We start from the raw sequence: 23,045 nt of genomic DNA on the forward strand, positions 1-23,045 counted from the left end.
TGTACAGCAGGGGTTATGCTGCTTTTTACTAAAAAAAAAATTAGCTCTATAAAAATCCAGACCCCCGTCCCTTCTCTCCCCGTTTCGGTTACCATCACTTCCTTTCTAGAGAGGTGACCTCTCCAGAAAGGAAGTGATGGTAACCGATAGCACATAACACAAAAACGAGCGGGAGGTCTTACCTGTCCGCAGCAGACGTCCATCACGCCAGTAAATGTAGTCCAAACGTCCCGGAGCTCTGCTTCTGTTGACTGTACGGTCCAAACACATCCCTCATTCTCTAGAGAAAGCACACAAAAATTGTTAGGTTAACTGAAAAATTAAAGAGCAAAGAAGCACACATAAATAATATATATATATATATATATATATATATATATATATATATATATATATATATATATATATATAGGATTAGTAATCAAAACAAGTGTGGGTTAGGAATTTGATCAGGATTTTACCAGTTTCTTATATTCAAATTTGTTTTTAAGTCAATGTTTAATTAAATACTTTTAGATTTTTGATTAAAAAAAAATTGATGTCTAAAATCATAGACACGCCCCCTTTTTTAATTTTCCTCCCACGGTTGCCCCAAAAAATAACCAATCCGGGAAGGGAAGCGCGATCATTTCTACACTCATTGGTCAGATTTGCAGTCAATCACATTGTTTGACAGCGTGTAAACACTCATTATCGAAACTACATTTTGATGACTGACAAAGTGTTCATTTCAATCAAAAAGTGCAGTAAAATATGTGTAAAAGTCTTTACGTTTGTGCTGATTTACAATACTTTTTATTAGGACAAAGACGTTCCTCCGGTTCCTAAGAAAAGCAGATACATTGTAATGTAAATACTCAATTATACTTTTATAAATGTTTCAGCTAATCTATCACATTTCTTTCGCTACTATTCCAGTATTTAGGCTTGTGGTCAATGCCGCATTTCAATCCGCCTTTATTAAACATGTTCTGGAAACTCATAATAAAATATTTGCTGTTGTAAACAGCGGAAACGCCCACACAATCAAGCCACCGTTTATTACCTTTGTAAACAGCTCTATTCAGTCGACAACATTCAGTATTTCATATTATATTCAGTGCAACACATTTTCATTGAACCCGTGTTTGTAAACGCAAAACGTGGTGTTTGTTTGTTTTCATTACTCACGTTGTCATGACGAGCGTGCTGCTGTCATCTGAAGTTCTACGTCTTCCCACCTGATTCGTGTTGAGTCGAGCTGAGCATTGCTTCTGCCGCCTAGTGGAGTGGGTGAAAAACTGCAGTTTCTACCGCAAGAGATTTCAACTATTATTGACTATATTCCAAAACGACTTTCATGTTGACATTTTTATACTTGATGAAATGTAAATATTGGCATGTTAATAAATAATGTGTATTAGGCAGATAAGAAATATGAGCTCCCTCTTGTGGTCAATAAGTGTATCAACATGTTCATGTTCAGCCAGAGGAGAGCGAGAATAAAAACTAAAATATGATTCTGTCAAGATCTCGACCAGAATAACATGGATTCATTTTTGATAAATCATCCAACTCATCTTGCATTGACGAAATTCAATAATAGAAAACATATCTGATGTACACATCTTTATATATCATGTAGTTTTAGGTATAAAATGTGTCAAACATCGTCATATAATCTTTACACAATTCTTAAAGCAAGTACTCTTACCTGTTTACCTTCTTCCAACATTTCAGGTGCAAAATCTATTATATTTGTTTCTTAATTCTGAGTGTACTGTATTAACTGCAACCAGTTCACCATTTCCCAAAGACCAACATGATGGTGTGGATTTTCATCATTCAACCTGACTGAAAATGATGTCCAGGTGCAGGATAATTAAGCATGCATGTGTCAAATAATTACAACACAAAGAAAACTAAAGCAGATGGAAATAATCCACAACCTTAACACTTCTTTATTTTTATTTGTTTCCTTAAATCCTTTATCACATTTTCCTCTTGTGTTCAGAAAGAGAGCTGCACTGACTGCTTGGTTTCAGAGGTGATTTCAGCTGTCCTGCAGGAGCTCAAAGACTCCACTGAAAATCACTTGATGCTTGTCTTCTTCCTTTAACAAAAGACAAATCACATCAACTTTAATGCACCTTTTTAGATATTGACACCTATACTTCTGAAAATTTAAATAAAATGACCCTTTACTGCAAAATGTATATATGTATAAAAAGTAATTTTAGTTTAAATGTGTATTAATCCCCTTGGAGCAATTCATTCTGACATGGTGGTGCTTTACATATGACAAGAACGACACACTTATGATTCACTTAACACAATAAACACCAACACAAGTAGACAAACAAAAAACTAAACGAAAAAAATTATGATAAAAATCAATAACAACAATCATAATAATAATAACAACAACAACAACAACAACAACAACATATATATATATATATATATAAATTATAATAAATTATAATTCATTCTTTTTATCTTAATGAGTGCTTTAAGCAGGGCAGTCTAAATAATTAGACATTGTAGGTGCATTGTGTTTTGGATAATTAAGCATGTGTCAAATAATTGCAACTCTGAAAAACGATGAACAGAATCCACAACCTTAATAACCTTAACACTTTTAGTTTTTTCATTATTTACATTATATTTTTATATAATTTGTGCTTTAAACAGGTCAGTTAATGAAAACTCTTGAAAATGACAATAAAAGTTCTTAAAAGTAAGCATAAATAAAAAAAAAAAACTCAAAATAAGTGTAAAGATTAGAGAATGCTGTATAAAGGTTCTTTTTATGTATAGGTTAATACAAAAATATGTCTGCAACCTTATAAGATGTATGGTGAACATTCAATAATGCTTTTAATGCAAAAGAATTTACAAGTTAACCCTTTAACTGCCCCAACACAAATTTTTATTTGGAATTTTATTTCTTCACTCCTGATGTTGCTAGTTAATACACTTAATGCATTTTCTTATTTTTCTTTTTTTTAAAACTTTTTATTTAAGAATTTTTAATATATATATATATATATTTTTCAGAACAATCCTTTCCCCAACAATTTTACCGCTTACACACGAATGGATGCATGAAAAAAAAGAAATAATAATAAAAAAATAGAAATAAAAAATACAAATAAAAAATAAAAATAAAAGGTATTGCCATCATAATTACTTCACAGGGGATACATTTGTACATCAAGTTACATTGTGTTGCATTGTAGTTACATCAAATTACAATGATGATAGATTAAGCAACCTCTAAATACTTTTCCACCTCTTCAGAAAAATATCAGCCTTCATTTGTAGACATGCATGCAGTCATTTTTTCCATTATACAGACCCGTGTATACCTCTGAATCCACTGAGCCACATTTGAAGAACTTTCTTCCATCCAATGTACTGTTATCATTTTTTTGCAACCAGTAATAATATCCTTAGTACAAATCTTGTTTCCTTAATAAACTTTCTTTGGACAGTGCTCCCAGTAAGCACATAACTGGATCGAGGGGATATTTTTGTATCTAATATCTTATCTATTTCTTTTTAAACATTTTTCCAAAATTCCTGAATCTTAGGACAGTCACAAAAAATGTGGGTATGATCTCCAATTTTACCGCATTTTATCCAACACAAAGCTACAGATGGTCCTTTTGCATGTGTAGATATTACAAAAGGAGTATTAAAGTATCTCGTTTTAATTGCATTTTCTTTTTCAAGACATCTCACTATTTCTGAAATATCAGCCTCTACCAAATGGTTGATATGTCAGTTTATGGTAAAAGTACCAGAATTATTACACATAATATGAAAAATCTGAAAATATGAAGTGTAAGACCAATTTATTTAAAACATAATCAAAATAAAACATTTCTGAACACTAAATCATCTTTAGTTTTTGAATTATCAATCAAATATTTCAGATTTTCATTTAACATGCTTTCTTGTTTGTATTTTTTTTACAGTAAAACCAAAATCAAGTGTAGAAGTGCAACAGGATTATGTTTGATTTTTCTGTAAACCAACAATGCAGTGTAGTTATTATTCGTTATTTAAAACAGTCATTCTTTGTGGTGAACCATTTAATAGAGCAGGCAGTTAAAGGGTTAAGCAGGGCAGTTATTTAAATGATAGTATGTTGGACATTTAATAATGCCTGTAATACAACAGAATTTAGAGGTATATAGTATAAGTATATAGTAGTATATATTATAAGAGTATACGTTAGCAATTATGTTCAGATTTAAATGCATACTTCTGATTATTACTGGCAACCTGTACATATATTCATCATCATTAATCTCTGTTCATAGCTTTTCATAGCTAAAACAACCTGTATATATACAAAAAAAAAACAACAACAAACAGATTAATTACAAATAATATAGCAGTTTTGAAACCCTAGACATTATTTTACTGTGACAGAGCTCAGCACGCTCTGATGGGAAAAACTGGGTTCGGGGGACCACAAAATTTAACTGATTTTACAACAGTTTTGATAAAACAAATGCAGCCTTGGTAAATATAAGAGACTTCATTCATTCATTCATTTTCCTTCGGCTTAGTCCCTTATTTATCTGGGGTCGTCACAGTAGAATAAACCGCCAACTATTCCAGCATATGTTTTACGCAGCGGATGTCCTTCCTGCCGCAACCCAGTACTGGGAAATTTAAGAGACTTCTTTCAAACAAAAGATAGGAGTTATGGAGTTAACAATAAAGACAAAAATGTTATGGTAATGCACCTAGCATTAATAGTGGCAGAATAAAAGAAAACTGTATCATCTGACAAAATCAAGTTGTCTTAATACCATCAAACCAACTATGTTTCTCTGTCAAATATGGTGATGTGCTGAAGTAAAATGAAATGTCATTTTACAATATGGAAACTGTCATGATTACCAGCAATCTAACCAACAGAGTCCCATTGCTGCTTTCAATATCGCTGAACAGCACTTTGGCCTTGTTATTGATGTATATAGTATCCTGGAAACAAATCGTGTGCTTAATATGTTTCATTTGCTGTCGTGTTATTTGCTTATGCATCAGGCACACTGTACCTCAGAGTATGTGATGGAGAGGATGTCCCCAGAAAGTGTGGTCAGGTTACGAGGCTGCATGAGGTCTTGTGGAAGGAGGGTCCGGCAGCACACTATGTGGTACCTCATGATTCTGGTGTTTTCAGGAGTCCGCTTTAGAAGATCTATTGACTGTACAAAAAGCAAAACATATTAGTCAAATCACATCACAGTACATGTTACTAATTTTCATTATGTTATGTAGATATAAAGACTATTTGAAGGTTAAAAATGTTGTGCTTCAGCTTACAATGGCACCATTAAATTTTAAATTTTGCGTTTACTAAATAATCATTGAAATTTTTTGAGTTAGTATATATCTGTTCCTATATAAGTTACTGTTTAAAGTGTCAGCAGATATCAGTCACTTGCGTCAACAATCCTGACTGATCTTTCAGCTTGTGCTGCAAGCTAATAGGTTCACTACTGCAGTCTGCCAGCCAGTCAGCTTGCATAATCTTTTAACGAGCAAACGATCGTTCAACTTGTCAGCCAATGAGATTCTAGACTCTTTGTACCTCTAGTGCTTAAATAGCCAGCTTCAGCCATTTGCTGTAAACAGCTTCATGGGAGCAGTGCTTGTGGTTCTTGAATGGTGACTTTTAGTAAGGGATTTATTCATTTTTAAAATGCTTATTTTTATTCCAGTTATTGTTTTGCAGGGCGGCATTGTCACTTGTTGTTTAATATCCTGCTTTTAGTAAAGGTAAATGAAACCGTTTCTACCAATACTTGTTATAAGGCCTTTTTCCTTTCTTTGTATGGTATTGGTGGATTCTAATGGTGTGCTTAATCTTTAACATACTGTTTGTTTGGCTTCGCAGGTTAAAGGTTTGGAAATAAGGTGAGTTTTTCATTAACTTATTATTCTAGTTAAGCTTTAACCACAATTGATTGCACCTGAACTACCTAATCAAGTGCCTGTCTAATTTTCTCGGGTTTAACTCATTTTTATTATTATTATTTTAATTTTTTTTTTTTATATTTTTGCTTCTCTCCTTCAAACTTAATTAAATGCACCTGGTTAGTTAAAGTTCCTCAGCCTTATGTACTTAGACTAACATTTTATTAGGTTCGACAGGTTATGTTTTAAAGTGAGGGTGAGAACCTTTTTTAACTCTTGCTGTAACCTGTAACTCTTGCTGCAACAATTCTTTTCTTTTTTTTTTTTTTTTTTTCTTTCCAGGTTTGTTGGAAAATGAATGAGTGAACATGTTGGGTGCTGCTGAATTATAAATCTAAAATGCACCTCAATCTACTCAAGTTCCTTAGCTTTGTTCCTCGTCCAACCCTTTTAAGTTCCACAAGTTGATGTGTGAAAGTGAGGGTAAGTGAACACTTGGGTGCTGCTTCACTCTTGATGCAACTTAAATAAATGCATGAAGAATTTTTTAATATTATTATTATTTTTTTTTTTACTTTTGCGTGTCTGCTTCCCATCATGGGATATCAGTTCTAATGTGACTCCCAAAGATGTCATTTTCTCAGGTTTGTTAAGTAAGGATAAGTGAACAATTGGGTGCTGCTGAATTCTTGCTGCTTATATTTTAAATGCACCTGGTTAATCTAAGTCCCTCTGCCTACGTTCTTAAACTAATCCTTATGTTCCACAGGTTGAGGTTGGAAAGTAAGGGTGAGTGAATTATTTTGAGTGCTCAACTCTTTGCTGCTTCAATCTTTTAAATAAATACACCTGAAATCTAATTATTTGTAATTTTAACTTTCTAATTTCCTAAAGGATAATTTGTGGTTTGGAAAGTGAGCTAATTATTTGGGTGCTGCAGGAGCATGATTTCAGCTTACACCCTAATTGTCCACCTGATCCATCTAATCAGCTCTGTCTTAACTGCAGGTAAGTTTAACTAGAGATGTTCTCACACTTTATCAATTTTCTATAATTAACATTACTATTCTGTAACTAAACTTTACTATTTTGTGATCCACAAGTGCATGTTAGAGGTTTGGAAAGTGAGGGTGAGTTAACATTTAAGTACTGCTCCAAGAGTGAGTTTGGCTTAAACATTAATTAACTTCACCTGGTAGAGCTAATCAAGTCCCATTAGTCTTTCTTGGGCTACACTACAGGTAGGTATATTGGAGAAGGTTTGAGGTATCTTCTATTCCTTAAATCTGGGCTGTTCAAGTTTTATAGGCACTAACTTGACAAATCAATTGTTTAACTGCGAAGAATTTTTTTTTTTTTTTTTTAAACCCACTTTTTTGAAAAGTTTTAATTTAAGAATTAGGATATTTGGACAACCATGCTAAATGTTTCCACTCAAATCTCTTTAAATGTAAAATGTTAACGAAGCTACATTTAGGTTTGCAGGAAATGCTTGTAAATGGTTGCAAATTATTTAAAGTTTGCAGTTTAAGCATTTAAGTTTTCGTAGCCTTTGTGCATACTTGTTGTGAAATCAAGTTTTGTTAATAATTGTGCCGTTATGTCTGATTCACGGCTTTATAACACTAATGTCTGTATACTAAAATGAGATATTTAGCTTGGTTTTCAGCTTCAACCAAGTCATTAAGTTTAACACTCCCCTGTATGCTGCATTTCTCACTCTTACCTGCATTCTATAAGTTTGTTCTTAAGACAAATACTGTAGAGGCCATGATTTCCAAGATAAATACAATTTTCCTGTCAAAAAAAAAAAAAAACAATTTCTAGAATAAATGCATGTCAATATTAAGATTAAACTTGCCCAAATTGCCTTTTATGCAGATCCCTACTGTGCCGTTTCCTAAAATAAATTGGTTGCTTTGGGGATCAAATTTATCCTTGTTTTTGTGTTTACTGTACTTTTCTGCAGGGTGCCTTTTACAAGTCTCTCCATCTGTGTGATTGCAGGATTGTGATTCTAGGAATTGAAGTTTCGGTTTTAATTAAATGTTCTTAACCTATTTCTGTTGAATGGTGTGTTTTTTTTTTTTTTTTTTTTTTTTTTTTTTTTTTTTTTTTTGTCCATGGGCTATAAAAATTTTTGCAGTTGCGGCACCATTTTATTGAATTTTTGGTGTCCTAAAATAACTTTTAACCAGGATCTGAGAGCATTTTTGTAATTAGAGACTGGTGTTTTTGGTCAATGTTGCAATTAAACGCTTCAAGAGGGTAAAACTTCAAGCAGTCTTAACACAATCTGCATTGTAAAAGCAATAAACAAATTTAAAGCTTGTGCCCCAAACTCAAGTATACAAAATACATTTTTAGCTATACATGATTGTTTTTATATACTTCAATGCAGAGGTGTTTAACTCCATGTCCTAAAGGGCTATAGATCTGCAAAACTTGGCTTTTACTCCTAATTAGACACTTGCTTAAACTCATTCTTAAAGAATGGTAGAAAACATGTAGATCTGTAGGAATTTTACTGGGATATGGTTTTCAGGAACTAAGTCTGACACACCTGCTGTAATAACAATTTTACAAGCAATCCAAAAAATTTTATTTATTTATTTTTTTTACCATTTAATTAGTAAGTTTGTCCTAGCCTCTTTATTAGGGCTTTTGTGACTAGTTACCATCAACAGGGCATTTCCCATTTACACCATCTAGGCATGGATTCATGGCTTAAGGAAGATGTCCACAAAGGCATTAAAATACAATGTGAAAGTAAAATTAAACAGTTTCTTAGTCATCTAATATGTTACTTGATGTTGTAAATAACATTTACTATTAATTGTGTACACTACCATACAAACAAATTATAAAAGTACACATTTACATTTACAAGTACATACTTTTTCATTGCCTGCATGACCTGGATGGCACATGTATATTCTCCTTCTGGGAAGAGTATGCTTACACACAGCATGGGCTGAGCAACCTCCATTCCTCTCTGCACATGCATCTATAGCTTGGGTTGAAGATAATACAATGTATTATATTAAATCACTCTACAAATGTTTAGTTTTCTTGAGATGAATATTTTCACAATATGTTCCATTCCCCTGAAATCCTGCAATGTAACTTCAGTAATATGAGCTACCTACCAAGCAGCTACATTTAAAACAAGTTTATCAAACCCTATGTAAGCATGTCACAAAAGCATTTGACCCAGTTAGAAATCCAAAAGGTGAGGGGTATTTGCAATTAATGTGAAGCTATAAACCAATTTCAAACCACACCTTCAGTTAATGAGGTGCAGCTGTTTCTAATTCAACTAATCTTGTTCTTTCGGTGTAATGTTTAGTTTAGCTCTAAAGCTGCGGTCACTGGGCTTTTCCTCCCATAGATTAATTTTTTCCCCCTCCATAGACTTTTTTTGGCATACGCACGAATGCGTCAGACCGGAAACGCATGGGTTATGCATCAAGTTTTGCAGGTTGCTGCAGTGCAAAGTTCAAGATCGGTGAACTCTGACCTGCGAAATTGCATCACTTGACTGTTTGAGACCAATCGAGGATCAAAACATGACCTCTCTGGACAGAAATTTATAATATGGAGCAATCCCTCGCTTTTTTTATGTCTAATAATCTTGTTTTATCCCTCCCCTTTTGCAGCGCCGCATGACAGAATTTCGCATTATCAAACGCCAGTGTGACTGCAGCTTGACTCTAATCAAACACGCGTGCTAATAGGTTTCAAGTGATCTTGAAGACACTGATTAGCATGCTCAGGTGTGTTTGATTAGTATTGAAGCTCAGCTATGCAGGACCAGCCGTCCAGGACCAAACGTTTGCACACCCCTGGTTCACACCCAACAAGCAATTTTGCATGTAATTGAAATATAGCATGGATGTCTTTGCTTATTTTTTTCCCAACTGTTTACACACAAAATCTTTTTTTTTTTTTTTTTTTTTTTTTTTTTTTTGTCACACAGTTTCTGAAACCTCTCACTCAAAATGCAAAACTACACCTCAAATCTCCAAAAGCAGAAGATATTTTAAAGCCTTGATCTCAATTTTCACTTTTTTTTCAAAACACTACACACAATTCTTTACCTAAAACACAATTCTAACAGGAATCAATTTGCTTGCCTTTTTTAAACACAACCAATCACAATGCTACACTTATGCAGAAAGTCATACACACTCCACAAATGTAAAAATATATAGGCCAATGGGGATGGGACACTGCTGTTCTGGTCCAGAAAAAAATTGGTTTTCCACCCATCTGAAATATATAGTTTTTTTTACCTACCCTATTTTCTCCTTTTCTAAATCCTAAATTCTAAAAGAATAGAGGAATTCATCGGAGCCTAGTGCTGTCAGTGAATGATGACCAAACCCTATGCCCACATGCCGCTTCTGCAGGTAATGGACACACAGTTGTGTTCTTTTCACAGTTGTGTTCACACACTGATGTGTTCTTTACTGTTTTCTGGAGAACACACTTTTGCTTTACTTTTTTTTTTTTAATGTTTTTTTTAATGCTATAAACAACAATTAAGTTTGACCAAATAAATATTTTCATTTTTACACAAATTTTTTCATGTGATTGGTGTTTAGTGTACCTGTTTCTTCTCTCAGCTGTAAAGCATATTGAAACATTGATATAAGCCTAAAGAGCTTTAGATTTAGAACAACAGTGTTTTTGGTAAAATAAATGGATATTCTAAAAAAAAAGGTCCATGCTGAATTCCTGAAGGCTGTGAAAACAAAATGACTGTATAATGTACATACAATGGGGATTTTGTCACAAGAATGACCAATGGTCAGCAATGTGTCTCCATGCAACAGCTGGCTGTACATGCATCTTCTCTTTCTGCTCATCTGATAATAAACAAATGAAGCATTATTATTACTGTAATCACAGATATTAGAACTCATGAAAAATAGTTCTACTGCTTTATTAAATACACAAAAAAGAAACGAGAAAATAGAAATAACCATTAGAATTAGGAGAAATGTTAAAATGACAAGAAAATTAAAAATATAGCAAATCAATAATTCAAAGAGATTTTTTATGTCAATTTTGCTAATAAATAAATAAACAATCATACTTCAGATATAAAATAATAATTTAATATAAATAATTTTTAGTAAGAATTATTCAAATGAACTCTAGGCATGTTATACAGTGAGCATGCATTAAAACAACAACAACAACCGTAAAGTGTGCCCGCAACTAACTAAGTATCTAACGAACTAAACGCACTAATATTGGTTTCATTTTTATATTTGACTGTGTTATATTTGAATATGATTAAGAGGCAATGGATAATAAAATTGTGTGGTTGACCGTGTTGTTTTTGTATAACTCAGCAAACAAATGCAAATATTCAGTCAATATTTCATGTTTTTGACGAAATTGGGATGAAAAACGTATGAATGATTCAGTCACTGACTCGTTTACAAAATAAAGACAGTCCCTTGTCTCCATCTAGTGGCTCAATTACAAAAACACAACCCAAAGGTTTTTTTTTTTTTTTTTGTCCAACTGCTGGAACCAAAAGAAGCCACAATAAGAAGCAAACCATGCTTGACACTGGATCTGCATGAAGCAGGCTTTCAAAAATGTGGCATCTGAAAAACATAAGCATTTGATTTAAAAACTAAAAAATTGTAAGAGTAATAATTACAATTTTACTCAAACCATTTAAATCCAGGGAATGTTCTGAAAATTGCTGTAAACTAATTTTTGTGAAATAATTGTTTGGGGGAAAACGATGACCATATTTATTTTTGGAAACGCAATGTCATGACAACAACCCAATCGCACTGCATGAATATGTAAACAAATGTGTCTAACTGTGAGCTAACATGCTACGCCATAATTTCATTCATTTTCTTGTCAGCTTAGTCCTTTTATTAATCTGGGGTCACCACAGCGGAATGAACCACCAACTTATCCAGCAAGTTTTTACGCAGCGGATGCCCTTTCAGCCGCAACCCATCTCTGGGAAACATCCACACACACATTCACTCATACACTACGGACAATTTAGCCCAACTCACCTGTACTGCATGTCTTTGGACTGTGGGGGAAACCAGAGCACCCGGAGGAAACCCACACGAGCACAGGGAGAACATGCAAACTCCACACAGAAACACCAACTGAGCCGAGGCTCGAACCAGCAATCTTCTTGCTGTGAGGCGACAGCACTACCTACTGCGCCACTGCTTCGCCACACCATAATTTTAAACAAATAAAGACAAATTTGCAAAACGAAAAGTCTTGTTTACAATTTGAGCATGTGCTTGCATTCAACACAACAGTACATCTCTCAATTTAACAGCTGAACTCATTGGTCAAAGCTGGCTTTCTTTTAACATAAGCCCAGACACACACAAAAATCAAGGTTACAAAATGCATGAAATGTCATCTTACCTGGAACTGGCTAATATTGACGTTTGTCCTGTACTGATTACAAATTAATCCTTCTGATACATTTATGATCCTGCTAAAAAAAGCCTAGGCTGGTTGGCTGGTTTTAGCTGGTTAACCAGCCTGGTTTTAGAGAGGTTTTGGCCACTTCCTGTTTCCAGCCATTTCCAGTCTGGTCCTAGTAGCTGGCAAGGCTGGAAAATGACTAGCTAAAACCAGCTGACATAGCTGGTTTTAGCTGGTTATCCTTTAGCCTAACTAAAACCAGCCTGGTTGACCAGCTAAAACCAGCCAATCCGCATAGGCTGGTTTAAGCAGTTTTTTTTCAGGAGGGGAGCCACAAGAGGGAGCTGACAATCAACTTTGGTCATATGCATTGTGCACATTAATCGACTTTAGCTTGAGTTTGAATGACTTAAATTGTGTTTGAGTGATTTTAATTTCGTCTAGCCAACTTTGATACATATTTAACCCTGCAGGCTTTATTATTATACGATTATGTGTTAGAATCTGTCATGCAGTTCTCCATCCGCTCCACTAGGCAGTGCTCGCGCCTTCACGTTTAGTCTGACAGCTTCTTGGCAGCATGGCATTTGTTTTGGATAGTGAACTGTTTTGAATACTGAAGATGACAGCTCAGTGAGAGTGTTTTAAAGTCACTAAACAACATATATACTATATACTAAACAACATATCAACTAAAACAACCGACACACGCTGCGATAAAGTGGAGGAATGCAGTGAAACTCGACTCACCTGTGAGTATATTTACAGTATTGTTCTATTGAGGTAAAGTTGGCTTTACACTCACACATTCAGACTTTCTCCTTAATAACTCTAAATGCCAATGACTATTAAAAGTACAACATTGTTCAGTCAAATAAATAGTGCTAATGTTGTTTTCAGTTATATTTACATGCGATTTCAGCGAATATTCAAAGCATGGTAAACAATTTAATATATTATTATTATATATTAAGCTTAATTAATATATTAATATATATTATATAGTAAGCGTGTCACAAGTTGTCACTGATCTAATTTGTGAATATAAAACCAACTTTACCTCAATCATGAATTGTTTGATTATGGTGGTATTGAGGTAAAGTTGGTTTAAGATTCACATTATATTCAGACTTTCTCCTTAATAATATAATTTCAGAAAAGTAAGAAAATTCTAAATAGTGAAATTATATTAGCAGTCAATGACTACCAAAGTACATTGTTCAAAGTCAATTGTAATAATTGGGCTAAAGTTAGTTTTATATTCGCACATTTGTTCATGTTTGACCAATGACAAAAGTACTACATTGTTCAGTCAAATAAATAGTGCCAATGTTGCTTATTATACAAATTATACTGGCATGCAATTTTGCAATATAGTACCATAGTAAACAATGGAGGGAGCGTGTCACAACTAATGGGCGAACATAAAAACAAATTTACCTCAATCTACATATTCACTGTTTACCAGACATGCTTTCATACTCGGTAAATTTGGTTTTATATTCGTACATTCGTTCAGTGACAACTTGTGACACGCTTTATATATTGTTTAACATGGTAGTTTAAATATTTTGGTGTGAAATTGCATGTAAATATGACTTCAAAACAACATTGAGAGGGTGCTCGCTGCAGAGCCATTTGAGGAGAGGTGAGCTCCAGAGAGGGGGAGCATGAGCTGTCGCTCCTCCTCCTGTAAGCTGTTTTAATGCGTACACCAACCCCACCCCTAACCAGTGACATCACTCGTAGAAGAAGTGCAAAAAAGTGGAGCTCAAGCTTAAGCTCCCCCTCTCTGGAGCTCACCTCTCCTCAAATGACTCTGCAGCGAGCACCACTTGACAACATTGGCACTATTTAATTTACATTATGATTTCTCTAATTGGAATTTACATAGAGTACTTTTCTAAAATGATATTATTAAGGAGGAAGATCAAATATGGGTATATTAAACCAACTTTACTTCAACTATTGTTCTTACATGTTCTTATTCTGTCTTTTTCTTTGTACAAATACTTCAAGTCAAGTAAAGTGGAGTTTGCTTGTCATTCAGCTAGAGGAATAAAATATTGTGTCTCGCAGGACAACGGTGCTAGATTAATCATAAATACAAACACGACACTGGACATAAGAGCTATTTAAAAAAAAAACTATGCATAACTAACATTTACTATAAAATAAAATAAAATAAAATACTTAAACTACATAAGACAGGCTATACAAGTACTTTAACATGAGACTGAACAACGTTGTGCAGGATATTGTGCAAGAGAGGTAATAAAGGTGAATATTGTTCAAAAGAGGTATTTAAGGTTTAATATTGTGCAAGAGTTATTTAATGTTGAAGCGGGTAATGCAATATGATTGTGGTACATTTATAGTAAACGTTGCTTTCATTGTTTCATATACTACTGTTTTAATGATACAAATTATTACTCGTGTGAAGTATAATAACAGGGGTGTAAAATACTCAAGTAATTTTACTTGATTACTTAAGTGTCATTTTGGAGGATTTGTACTTTTACTTGACTTCTACAGTTTGATTTAACTATAAAAGCTAATACATTTTTCCGTTTTATTTTCTTCCTTATATTTTGCACATTAAAATAGTTAAACAATCAATGAAAGGTGCATACTTGAACAAATAATGTGTGTTTTTTTAAACTGAAAAAATTATTCAAAGATGATTCCTTGAGTTTACTTTCGAAGTTAGGTGGTTGTAAACAATTTGTTTATGCTGAACATTACTAAATTTTATTAGTTTAAATTCAACACAAATAAATAGTTTGCAACAATTTTGCAGACATTTTTTTCAGTGTACATTGTTTTAGCTTGTTAATCAACCATGGAAAAAAGAGATCCACTTGAAATGTTTTGCCGATTTGAAATCATTTATATTTATGAGTAAAACATGTTTTTTGTTGTTTTTATTTAGATTTTTTTTGGCATAAATATGGTGACATGTTTTCAGATTATATTCATAGCTTATATCCATTTAAAGACAACACATTTTATTTTCGCAAGAGTTCAGAAATCAGTTTAGTTGAATAACCCTATATTCTGACAAATTAACATTTCCTAGAAAGAAAGATGACAATATTTTATTGGAAACTTAGACAAGATGTGATCAGACATTTGTAGAATCATACAAATATTAATATTTTACTCAGACATACTAAACACTCATGCAAACCTTTGCACATGTTTCTCCATTTCAGTTTAGTTTTTTTTTAAATAATTTTCCCTGTGTTTATTCTAACAGCATAAATGTAAGTGTTTTTATTGACATTTGAATACTTCACCCTTGTTTCCTTCTACACTTGCAAAAAGTTCCTTCAGGACTTTTGGACAAAAAATTATCATTTAAACCCATTAAACTGTTTTTATTTAGTATCATTTAACTATAAAATGATGAATTTTTTCTTAATATCTAGGCTTTCATTCTATGGAGAGGCTTTATAATTTAAATTTGTGAAATATTTTACTTGATGGTGCCATTTTTTTTTTCAAGTTTGGCATATTAAGAAAATGCTCGCTTTATTCATGTCTTATGAAAATTATATGCAGCTTTAATTGTGTGGGTATGCTGGTATGCTACATGTCAAGTGTGTGGTTTGAATATGTGTTTTTGTAAAAAGTTTGACAAAAATAAATAATTTGTACTAGAAATCCCCCCATCAGGCCACATCCTTGCTATGAATATTACTGTAGGTCAAAGATGGTTAATGAGTCTTGATTTTATTATTTGTTTTAATCAAACTTAAATCTTCAAATGTTTTATTCCTTGGTCACACTTTTTTTTATTTTTTATTTAAGTAAGCTTGATTTTCATATAGAAGTTCAGAAGCCCCTGAACACCTTGAATTTGATTTCACCTGGAGAAAATGCAGTTTTTCTTTAATATGGTAGATTTTAGACAACGTTTGTGTTAACACTGGTTTACTTAAAACCAAATAGATATATGAAGCTTGAGTCTTTTTTTTTCTGAAAGGTATCTTTCTCTAGAGCTACAGCGCTCAGCATATATAAGTACACCCCATCTTTTAAATTGATATTTTTAATAGGAAGCTATACACTTTTATATTTGTGCATATACATTAGATCAGTCAGTACTGAAGCCAAATCTGGAGCTAATCTAACAAAAACAACTCATAATAACGGTTCAAAAACTAGTACAGCCAGATTTATATGTTATAGAAAAATATTAAATATAAATAAAAAAAGAAGAAAAATCAAGAGAAGCAAAAAAAAAAGAAACATTTGGTTGAAATTTTGTAGATTATAATTATTTTTTTCAATATTTTGCTTGAATTTAATTGCATTATCTTTCAATTTCTAAATATGTTTAATGACTAAAATATTATTTTAATAAATATATCTGTTTAATAAATCTGTTTTGTTTAAATGCACCAAAATACATTGCCTATATTTATTGAGAAATTGATAAAAATAAAAAATTTTAGAATGGGGTGTACTCAATTATGCTGAGCACTGTATATTGCAGCCACAGACAATAGCTATGTTTTCATCCAAAGATAGGAATTAACATTTGCTAAACTGGAATATCACATAAAACATTTGTGAATAAACCAAAATATCCTTTCAATGAGTCAAAGAGAACTAAATCATCACTTCCTGATAAACTGGTGCAAAACTGGTAAAAAAAAAATTGAGAGTTATAGGTGTCATAAAAACAATGTTTTGACTTATTTTTTCTTTTTTGCGTTAAAATCAGTACTACTTTTCACATTTTGTAAAGAAAGCATGTAAAAGACTACAATTCTGACAATAAAGGAAATTTGGTTATTATGATTAGAACTGATGAAAAATATAAGAGAGGGAAAGTTAAAAAAATGTTTTTATGACAGTGTTTGGACATGGAAATTTTTGTCCTTTCAGGGCTTTAATGGAAACATTTTTTTTCCAACACTGCCTTAAATATGAATGTCTTAAAATTTATGTTTTTTGTTTATCATTGTCACATCCAAGGCTGTAATTAAAGAAGAAAAAATGCATATATTATATGGAAATATATTAAATATATGGAAATATATATTAAAAGCATATATTATATGGAAAATAACTACTATTTTTAAATTATTTTCATTAAAAAACATGCAATTTGTTTAAAACAAAAAAACAAACAAACAAACAGAAAGTACTGATGCTGGTGTAGAAATCGATTGAAATCAGCTAAAATAGAAAATACACCAATATAAATTTTAATAATAATAATAATAATAATATATATATATATATATATATATATATATATATATATATATATTGATTCCCGTCCAATCAAATCGCACATAGAAGGTAAATTGCATCATAATGAACTACCTCAAGACATGGGCGATTTATAATTGCAGCAAACTGTTTGGAAGCATTAAAAATGCCCAAGAAGATGTTCAAAATCTTTATATGTATTGACCCAAGTAAAAAAATACATAACCCAGAGACTGTTTCAATGCATGTCACTGATGAGAAGACAACGTATGTTTACTGTATGATGACCGAAATGGCCTTAAACACCCAGCAGACACAAGACATCAACATGACATCAGATTGACGTTGTACATTGCATTTTTAAACAACCTAAAATTAACCAAATATCAATGTCATTTGATGTCATTATTGGACATCCAAAATAATGTTGTCCTTAGACGCTGGCTAGACCTTGAATTTTGGTCACCTGATATCACAACCTAAATCTAACCTAATATTAACGTCTTTGTGCCTGCTGGGCAATAACTAGATGCACTACAGAATGTTACGTTTACACACACATGCACAAATTAAATGTAAATGCATCCATCAGCTTTTATAGCGTAATTCTTACTACTCTTGAGTACTTTTGAAAGCTCTACTTTTTACTCCTACTTTGAGTAATATTTACATACTTTTACTCTACTTGCGCGACATTTTTAGGAAAGTAATGGTACTTTTTCTTAAGTATGATTTTCAGTACTCTTTCACCACTGCTTAGAGTACATGTAAACAGATTTGCAGCCAGATTATATTAAATTCTTTTGTTGCACTTGTTGTACAATAAATGACAAACATAAAACACATAGTGAGGAACATTGCAGGCTGCGTCTTTGTTTATTTATGCATGTTTGTATTTAGCTTGTGTATGTTTATTTGTATGTATTTATCATATTTAATTATTTTATTAATATTTTTATAACTCTTTATTTATAACTTTTTTGCACAACTATCCTAGAAAAATGCTGCACTTACATTTATTTGTAAACTCCAGTTGTCGATTCTGTGACACCAAACAACTTTACTGCATTTTAAAATAGAAATGGGTCACAACCTTTATACACTCAATGAATCAAAAATAATAATAAGAAAATAAAAATGTACATTATTTTAATGCCTGAAAATATTATTTTGATTTTTTTTTTTATATTTGCACCGATATTTAACAATTTTACATTGGTTAGTCAGTAATTTGTTTTCACTGCAAAGTGCACTTCAGAGGACATTACATGCAATTTGCAACCAGTTAAATGGATGAGCCTTAATTTGGATCATATGAATTGGTTACTGTAGATCTGCACTGACTTGATCATTTGAACCAGTGAATCGTTACCTTGTAGATTTGCTCTGACTAGATCATTGAGTCAATGAATTGTTACCTGTAGACTTGCTCTAAATGGATCATTGAATCAGTGAATCGTTACCTGTAGACTTGCTGTAAATGGGTCATTTGAATCGGTGAATCAATAAATGTAGACTTAGTCTGAATGGATTATTGAATCAGTGAATCGTTACCTGTAGACTTGCTTTGACTGAATCATTGATTCAGTGAATTGTTACCTGTCGACTTGCTTTGACTGAATCATTGATTCAGTGAATTGTTACCTGTAGACTAGCTCTAAATGAATCATTGAATGGTTACCTGCAGACTTGCTCTAAATGAATCATTGAATCAGTGAATCGTTACATGTACACTTGCTCTAAATGGGTCATTTGAATCATTGAATCATTAAATGTAGACTTGCTCTAAATAGATCATTGATTCAGTGAATCGTTACCTGTAGACTTGCAAATATTTGTCTAGTAAGCATGAATGTTATTTATTTATTAAGTATTGCTTAGAATATCTGTCAGAGTCTGATGTTTAGATCTGTTGTTTGACAGTGTCTTTATTTCTGGATTTCCTCTAGGAAATAAGGGATGTGCTTGGACCATTGACAGAAGCAGAGCTCCAGGACATTTGGACAGCCGTTTTGGACATCTGCTGATGGTCAGGTAAGACTCACTTTTGTGTTTGTGTTCTGTTGTATCGGTTACCATCACTTCCTTTCTGGAGGGTTAACCCCTCTAGAAAGGAAGTGATGGTAACCGAAACGGGGAGAGAAGGGACGGGGGTCTGGATTGCCTCAGTTTAGTCAAGTTCAATACTCTGTTTCTTTTGTTAATGTGAGTCAGCTCCCTCATGTGGACAACAGTTGATAGATGATGTTTGTGTGTCTAACGTAGCTCCTGATCCTGATGAGCCTCAGTCTGATTAAAAACACCTGCAGCAGCTAATCAAGATCTGCAGGACTCCAGTTCATCTACAGAGTATCTAAATGTTCAAATGATGCTGTTTATTGCTTGAATAATTAATAAAGTTCTTCATAAGAATCATGATTGTTTGTAATTTTGTGTCAATACTTAAATAACCCAGTTTCCTATATTTAATGAACTTCATAAAAACTGGTTTAGTCATTTGTTTCAACACCAACTTCTATTTGATGAAATATCTGTCAATTTCTAAGTAATTATTAAACAGCAGCATTCAGTTATCTAAAGCATGTGGTAACAGAGTAACCAAAGGGTTGGGTAGCTGTGGCCTAGTGGTCAGTGAGTTGGACTTGGACTATTCATGTTGGGTGGTACCTGGTTCTGATTCCTTCGAAGTAACTTGATCTTGAACAAGGCACTTAACTCCTAAATGCTCGCTTGGTGCTCACCTCCTACTGCTCCAGATGGGGGGGCTTAAAAGCAGAGGAACAATTAAAGAATGGGAATTACAAGTGCTCATATGCATCAAATCTCTCATTAAAGCCCTGTTTAACAAATGATTCTTAGCAGCTTCATCTTCATCACCATAAACCAAACTCTGTGGCTCAGTGGTTAGAGCATTGGGATTCCACACAAGAGCCCAGGGTTCAAATCTTGCTGTCACATATCTTTAAATCATAGTTTTCTAAGTGGATATATGAAGACGTCATTAAACGTATAACGTGTAGACTATTCATTGGCTGAGTGGTTAGAGCATTTGATTTCCCCTTTGAAGACCTGGGTTTGAATCCCACGGCTGCTGGAATTTCACTGTGGAAAATTATATAAAGATACGACAAACCTCAAATTAAAAGCCTCAGACAGCAGGTTTTGCTTGAATTTCACTGTCAATATTTTTTGGGGATCCAACAAAACTCAAATTACAGCCATCATGGAAGACACAAGCTCAATAGTACAGTGGTTAGAGCATTAGATTTCCATTTTGGAGACCCGGGTTTGAATCCACTGTTGCTTGAATTTCACTGTTAAAATCATTGGGGGATCCAACATATCCCACATTACACCCTCAGAGACAGCACAAGCTCCATGGTTCAGTGGTTAGAGCATTAGATTTCCATTTTGAAGACCCGGGTTTGAATCCCACAGCTGCTTGTATTTCACCGTTAAAATTCTTAGGGGATCCAACAAAACTCGAAATACAACCTCGATGTAAAACACTAGTTCCATGGTACAGTGGTTAGAGCATTAGATTTATGTTTTGAAGACTCGGGTTTGAATCCCACTACTGCTTGAGTTTCACTGTTAATATGCTCACAGGATCCAACAAAATTCGGATTATAAACCTCAAGACATGTACAAGCTCTGTGGCTCAGTGGTTAGAGCGTTCAGCTTTCAATCAGAAACATGTCAGGCTGAGCACATGTTTAACGATGTCAGAGAAATTTGGGTTCGAATCCAGGCTCAGCTCACTTTTGCTCTTTGCCTAACCTACAGGCGAACAGGTCAAATATAAGTTCCAGCACATCATTAGGTATGTGACTGTGGCTCAGCGGTAGAGCATTGCCTCAAGGGTTAAGAGGTCGCTGGTTCCATCCCAGCCAGATCACTGCAATATGTGTGAGTGTCGGCGTGAATGAAGGGGGAGGATGAAACGTTCCTCCCCTGACCTACGGGGCCATGTACAGCAGGGGTTATGCTGCTTTTTACTAAAAAAAAAATTTAGCTCTATAAAAATCCAGACCCCCGTCCCTTCTCTCCCCGTTTCGGTTACCATCACTTCCTTTCTAGAGAGGTGACCTCTCCAGAAAGGAAGTGATGGTAACCGATAGCACATAACACAAAAACGAGCGGGAGGTCTTACCTGTCCGCAGCAGACGTCCATCACGCCAGTAAATGTAGTCCAAACGTCCCGGAGCTCTGCTTCTGTTGACTGTACGGTCCAAACACATCCCTCATTCTCTAGAGGAAACACAGAAATAGAGACACTGTCAAACAGCAGATCTAAACATCACACTCTGACAGATATTACAGTTAATAATTCAGAATTATACACATTTACAGCCTAAATATTGCCTGTGCAAGCTCTAGAAACACAGCAGAACATCAGAGCTTCACAAACTGACTTGTTGACACATATTATGTCTTGTTCTGCTTTATAATGAGAGGCTGTTTAACTCTGAGCCTTTACATATTAAACAGCAACTACCAATTCATTTGCTCCTAAATGTCTGACAGTGACAGAGAGCAGCATGTAAACAAAGCTGTTTAACAAACAGGAGAGCTCTGCTTAAACATATCACTAAAGACACTTCAATAAGTGCTAAACATGAACTTAACTACGACTGAAGTACAAAGAATAAAGACTTAATGAGGAAATGCAGGAGAAATACTGTACAGTTACTTACAGATGAGTCGCTTTTCACTGCATTCCTGTCCTTTATCTCAGCGTGTGTCGGTTATTTTAGTTGTCGGACTGCATTAAATGTTGTTTAGTGACATTAAAACACTGTCGCTGAGCTGTCATCTTCAGTTTATGTGTTGAAAACTGCACACTCGTGCTGCTGCTGCTGCACCAAAACAAACGTCACACTGTCAACATCCTGAAGCTGTGATTCAGAGTGAACGGGAAGTCGCGCGCGCCGCCTGGTGGAGCGGATGGAGAACGTTAAAGGCAGCGTTATTTAAAAGTCTGATAAGTCATTTAGTCTCCCATACAGGTACTGACCAAGCACAAACCGGCTTAGCTTTAGTGGGCAACCATGTGAGAGTTGCAGAGAGCGAGCTGTCAGCTTGAAGCGGTGAGATCAGAACCCCAGTCTTCACAATGCTCTAACCGCTATGCGACTGAAGATGTTCTCTTCAAGGATTTTAATGGTACTTCTTTTGAAATTCCCAACTATATTCTTATTTGAGGTGTGCAACAATAAAATTAACCACTGAGCCACTGGGCCTGTAGTGTGCTTGTCAAAAGAAATTATTAAGCAAACATCTAGTCTGTACCTTTTTTTTGGGCAGATGTTTATTTAAATGGGTTCCCAATAGGTGCTCTGTTTTGACACATTGGTGAGAGGTCAGAGCCTACCACTATTGCTTCCAGGGAGTAATTGGGGGCTGCTTTGCTCAGCACTGCCACTAGGAGAGTTCATTGACTTTCCCACATTCAATTGCTGCCAGGT

At 34.0% G+C, this 23,045-nt stretch overlaps 1 protein-coding gene and 2 long non-coding RNA genes across 28 annotated transcripts in view; 2 read left to right on the forward strand and 1 right to left on the reverse strand.

The window, feature by feature from the left end:
* Positions 1-22,479, reverse strand: part of LOC108179116 (stabilin-2) — a 23,967-nt gene extending 1,488 nt beyond the window's left edge. Inside the window, exons 1-9 of one of the 26 annotated variants that reach the window (XR_015482770.1) lie at positions 22,275-22,479; positions 21,731-21,828; positions 20,245-20,342; positions 11,976-12,137; positions 10,701-10,790; positions 8,817-8,932; positions 7,646-7,716; positions 5,058-5,207; positions 1,918-2,092 (exon numbers count right to left, since the gene is read on the reverse strand). Coding sequence is in view for 14 of the 26 variants with exons in the window: in XM_087248039.1 (XP_087104165.1) it covers positions 203-278; positions 1,171-1,289; positions 5,058-5,207; positions 8,817-8,849 (378 nt within the window). In the remaining 12 variants the exon portion in view is untranslated. Of the gene's footprint in view, positions 1-182; positions 281-1,170; positions 2,093-4,899; positions 4,984-5,057; positions 5,208-5,325; positions 5,464-7,645; positions 7,717-8,816; positions 10,531-10,700; positions 10,791-11,975; positions 12,141-12,348; positions 12,823-18,768; positions 19,566-19,923; positions 20,343-21,730; positions 21,829-22,274 lie in introns of those variants that run through there. The other 25 variants (XR_015482769.1, XM_087248043.1, XM_087248040.1 and 22 more) reach the window with 25 other exon arrangements.
* Positions 5,632-7,721, forward strand: LOC147844640 (uncharacterized). Its single transcript, XR_015482796.2, has 4 exons — positions 5,632-5,781; positions 5,900-5,919; positions 6,262-6,708; positions 6,814-7,721. It is a non-coding gene; the product is annotated as an uncharacterized LOC147844640 (long non-coding RNA).
* LOC147844641 (uncharacterized) lies at positions 12,968-19,989 on the forward strand. The gene is made up of 3 exons (XR_015482797.1): positions 12,968-13,103; positions 19,527-19,611; positions 19,843-19,989. It is a non-coding gene; the product is annotated as an uncharacterized LOC147844641 (long non-coding RNA).
* Positions 22,480-23,045: the final 566 nt, after the last annotated feature.

Source organism: Danio rerio, chromosome 4, assembly GCF_052040795.2.
Source record: "Danio rerio strain M-AB ecotype USA chromosome 4, GRCz13ab, whole genome shotgun sequence".
In the NCBI taxonomy this organism is placed as follows: Eukaryota; Metazoa; Chordata; class Actinopteri; order Cypriniformes; family Danionidae; genus Danio; species Danio rerio.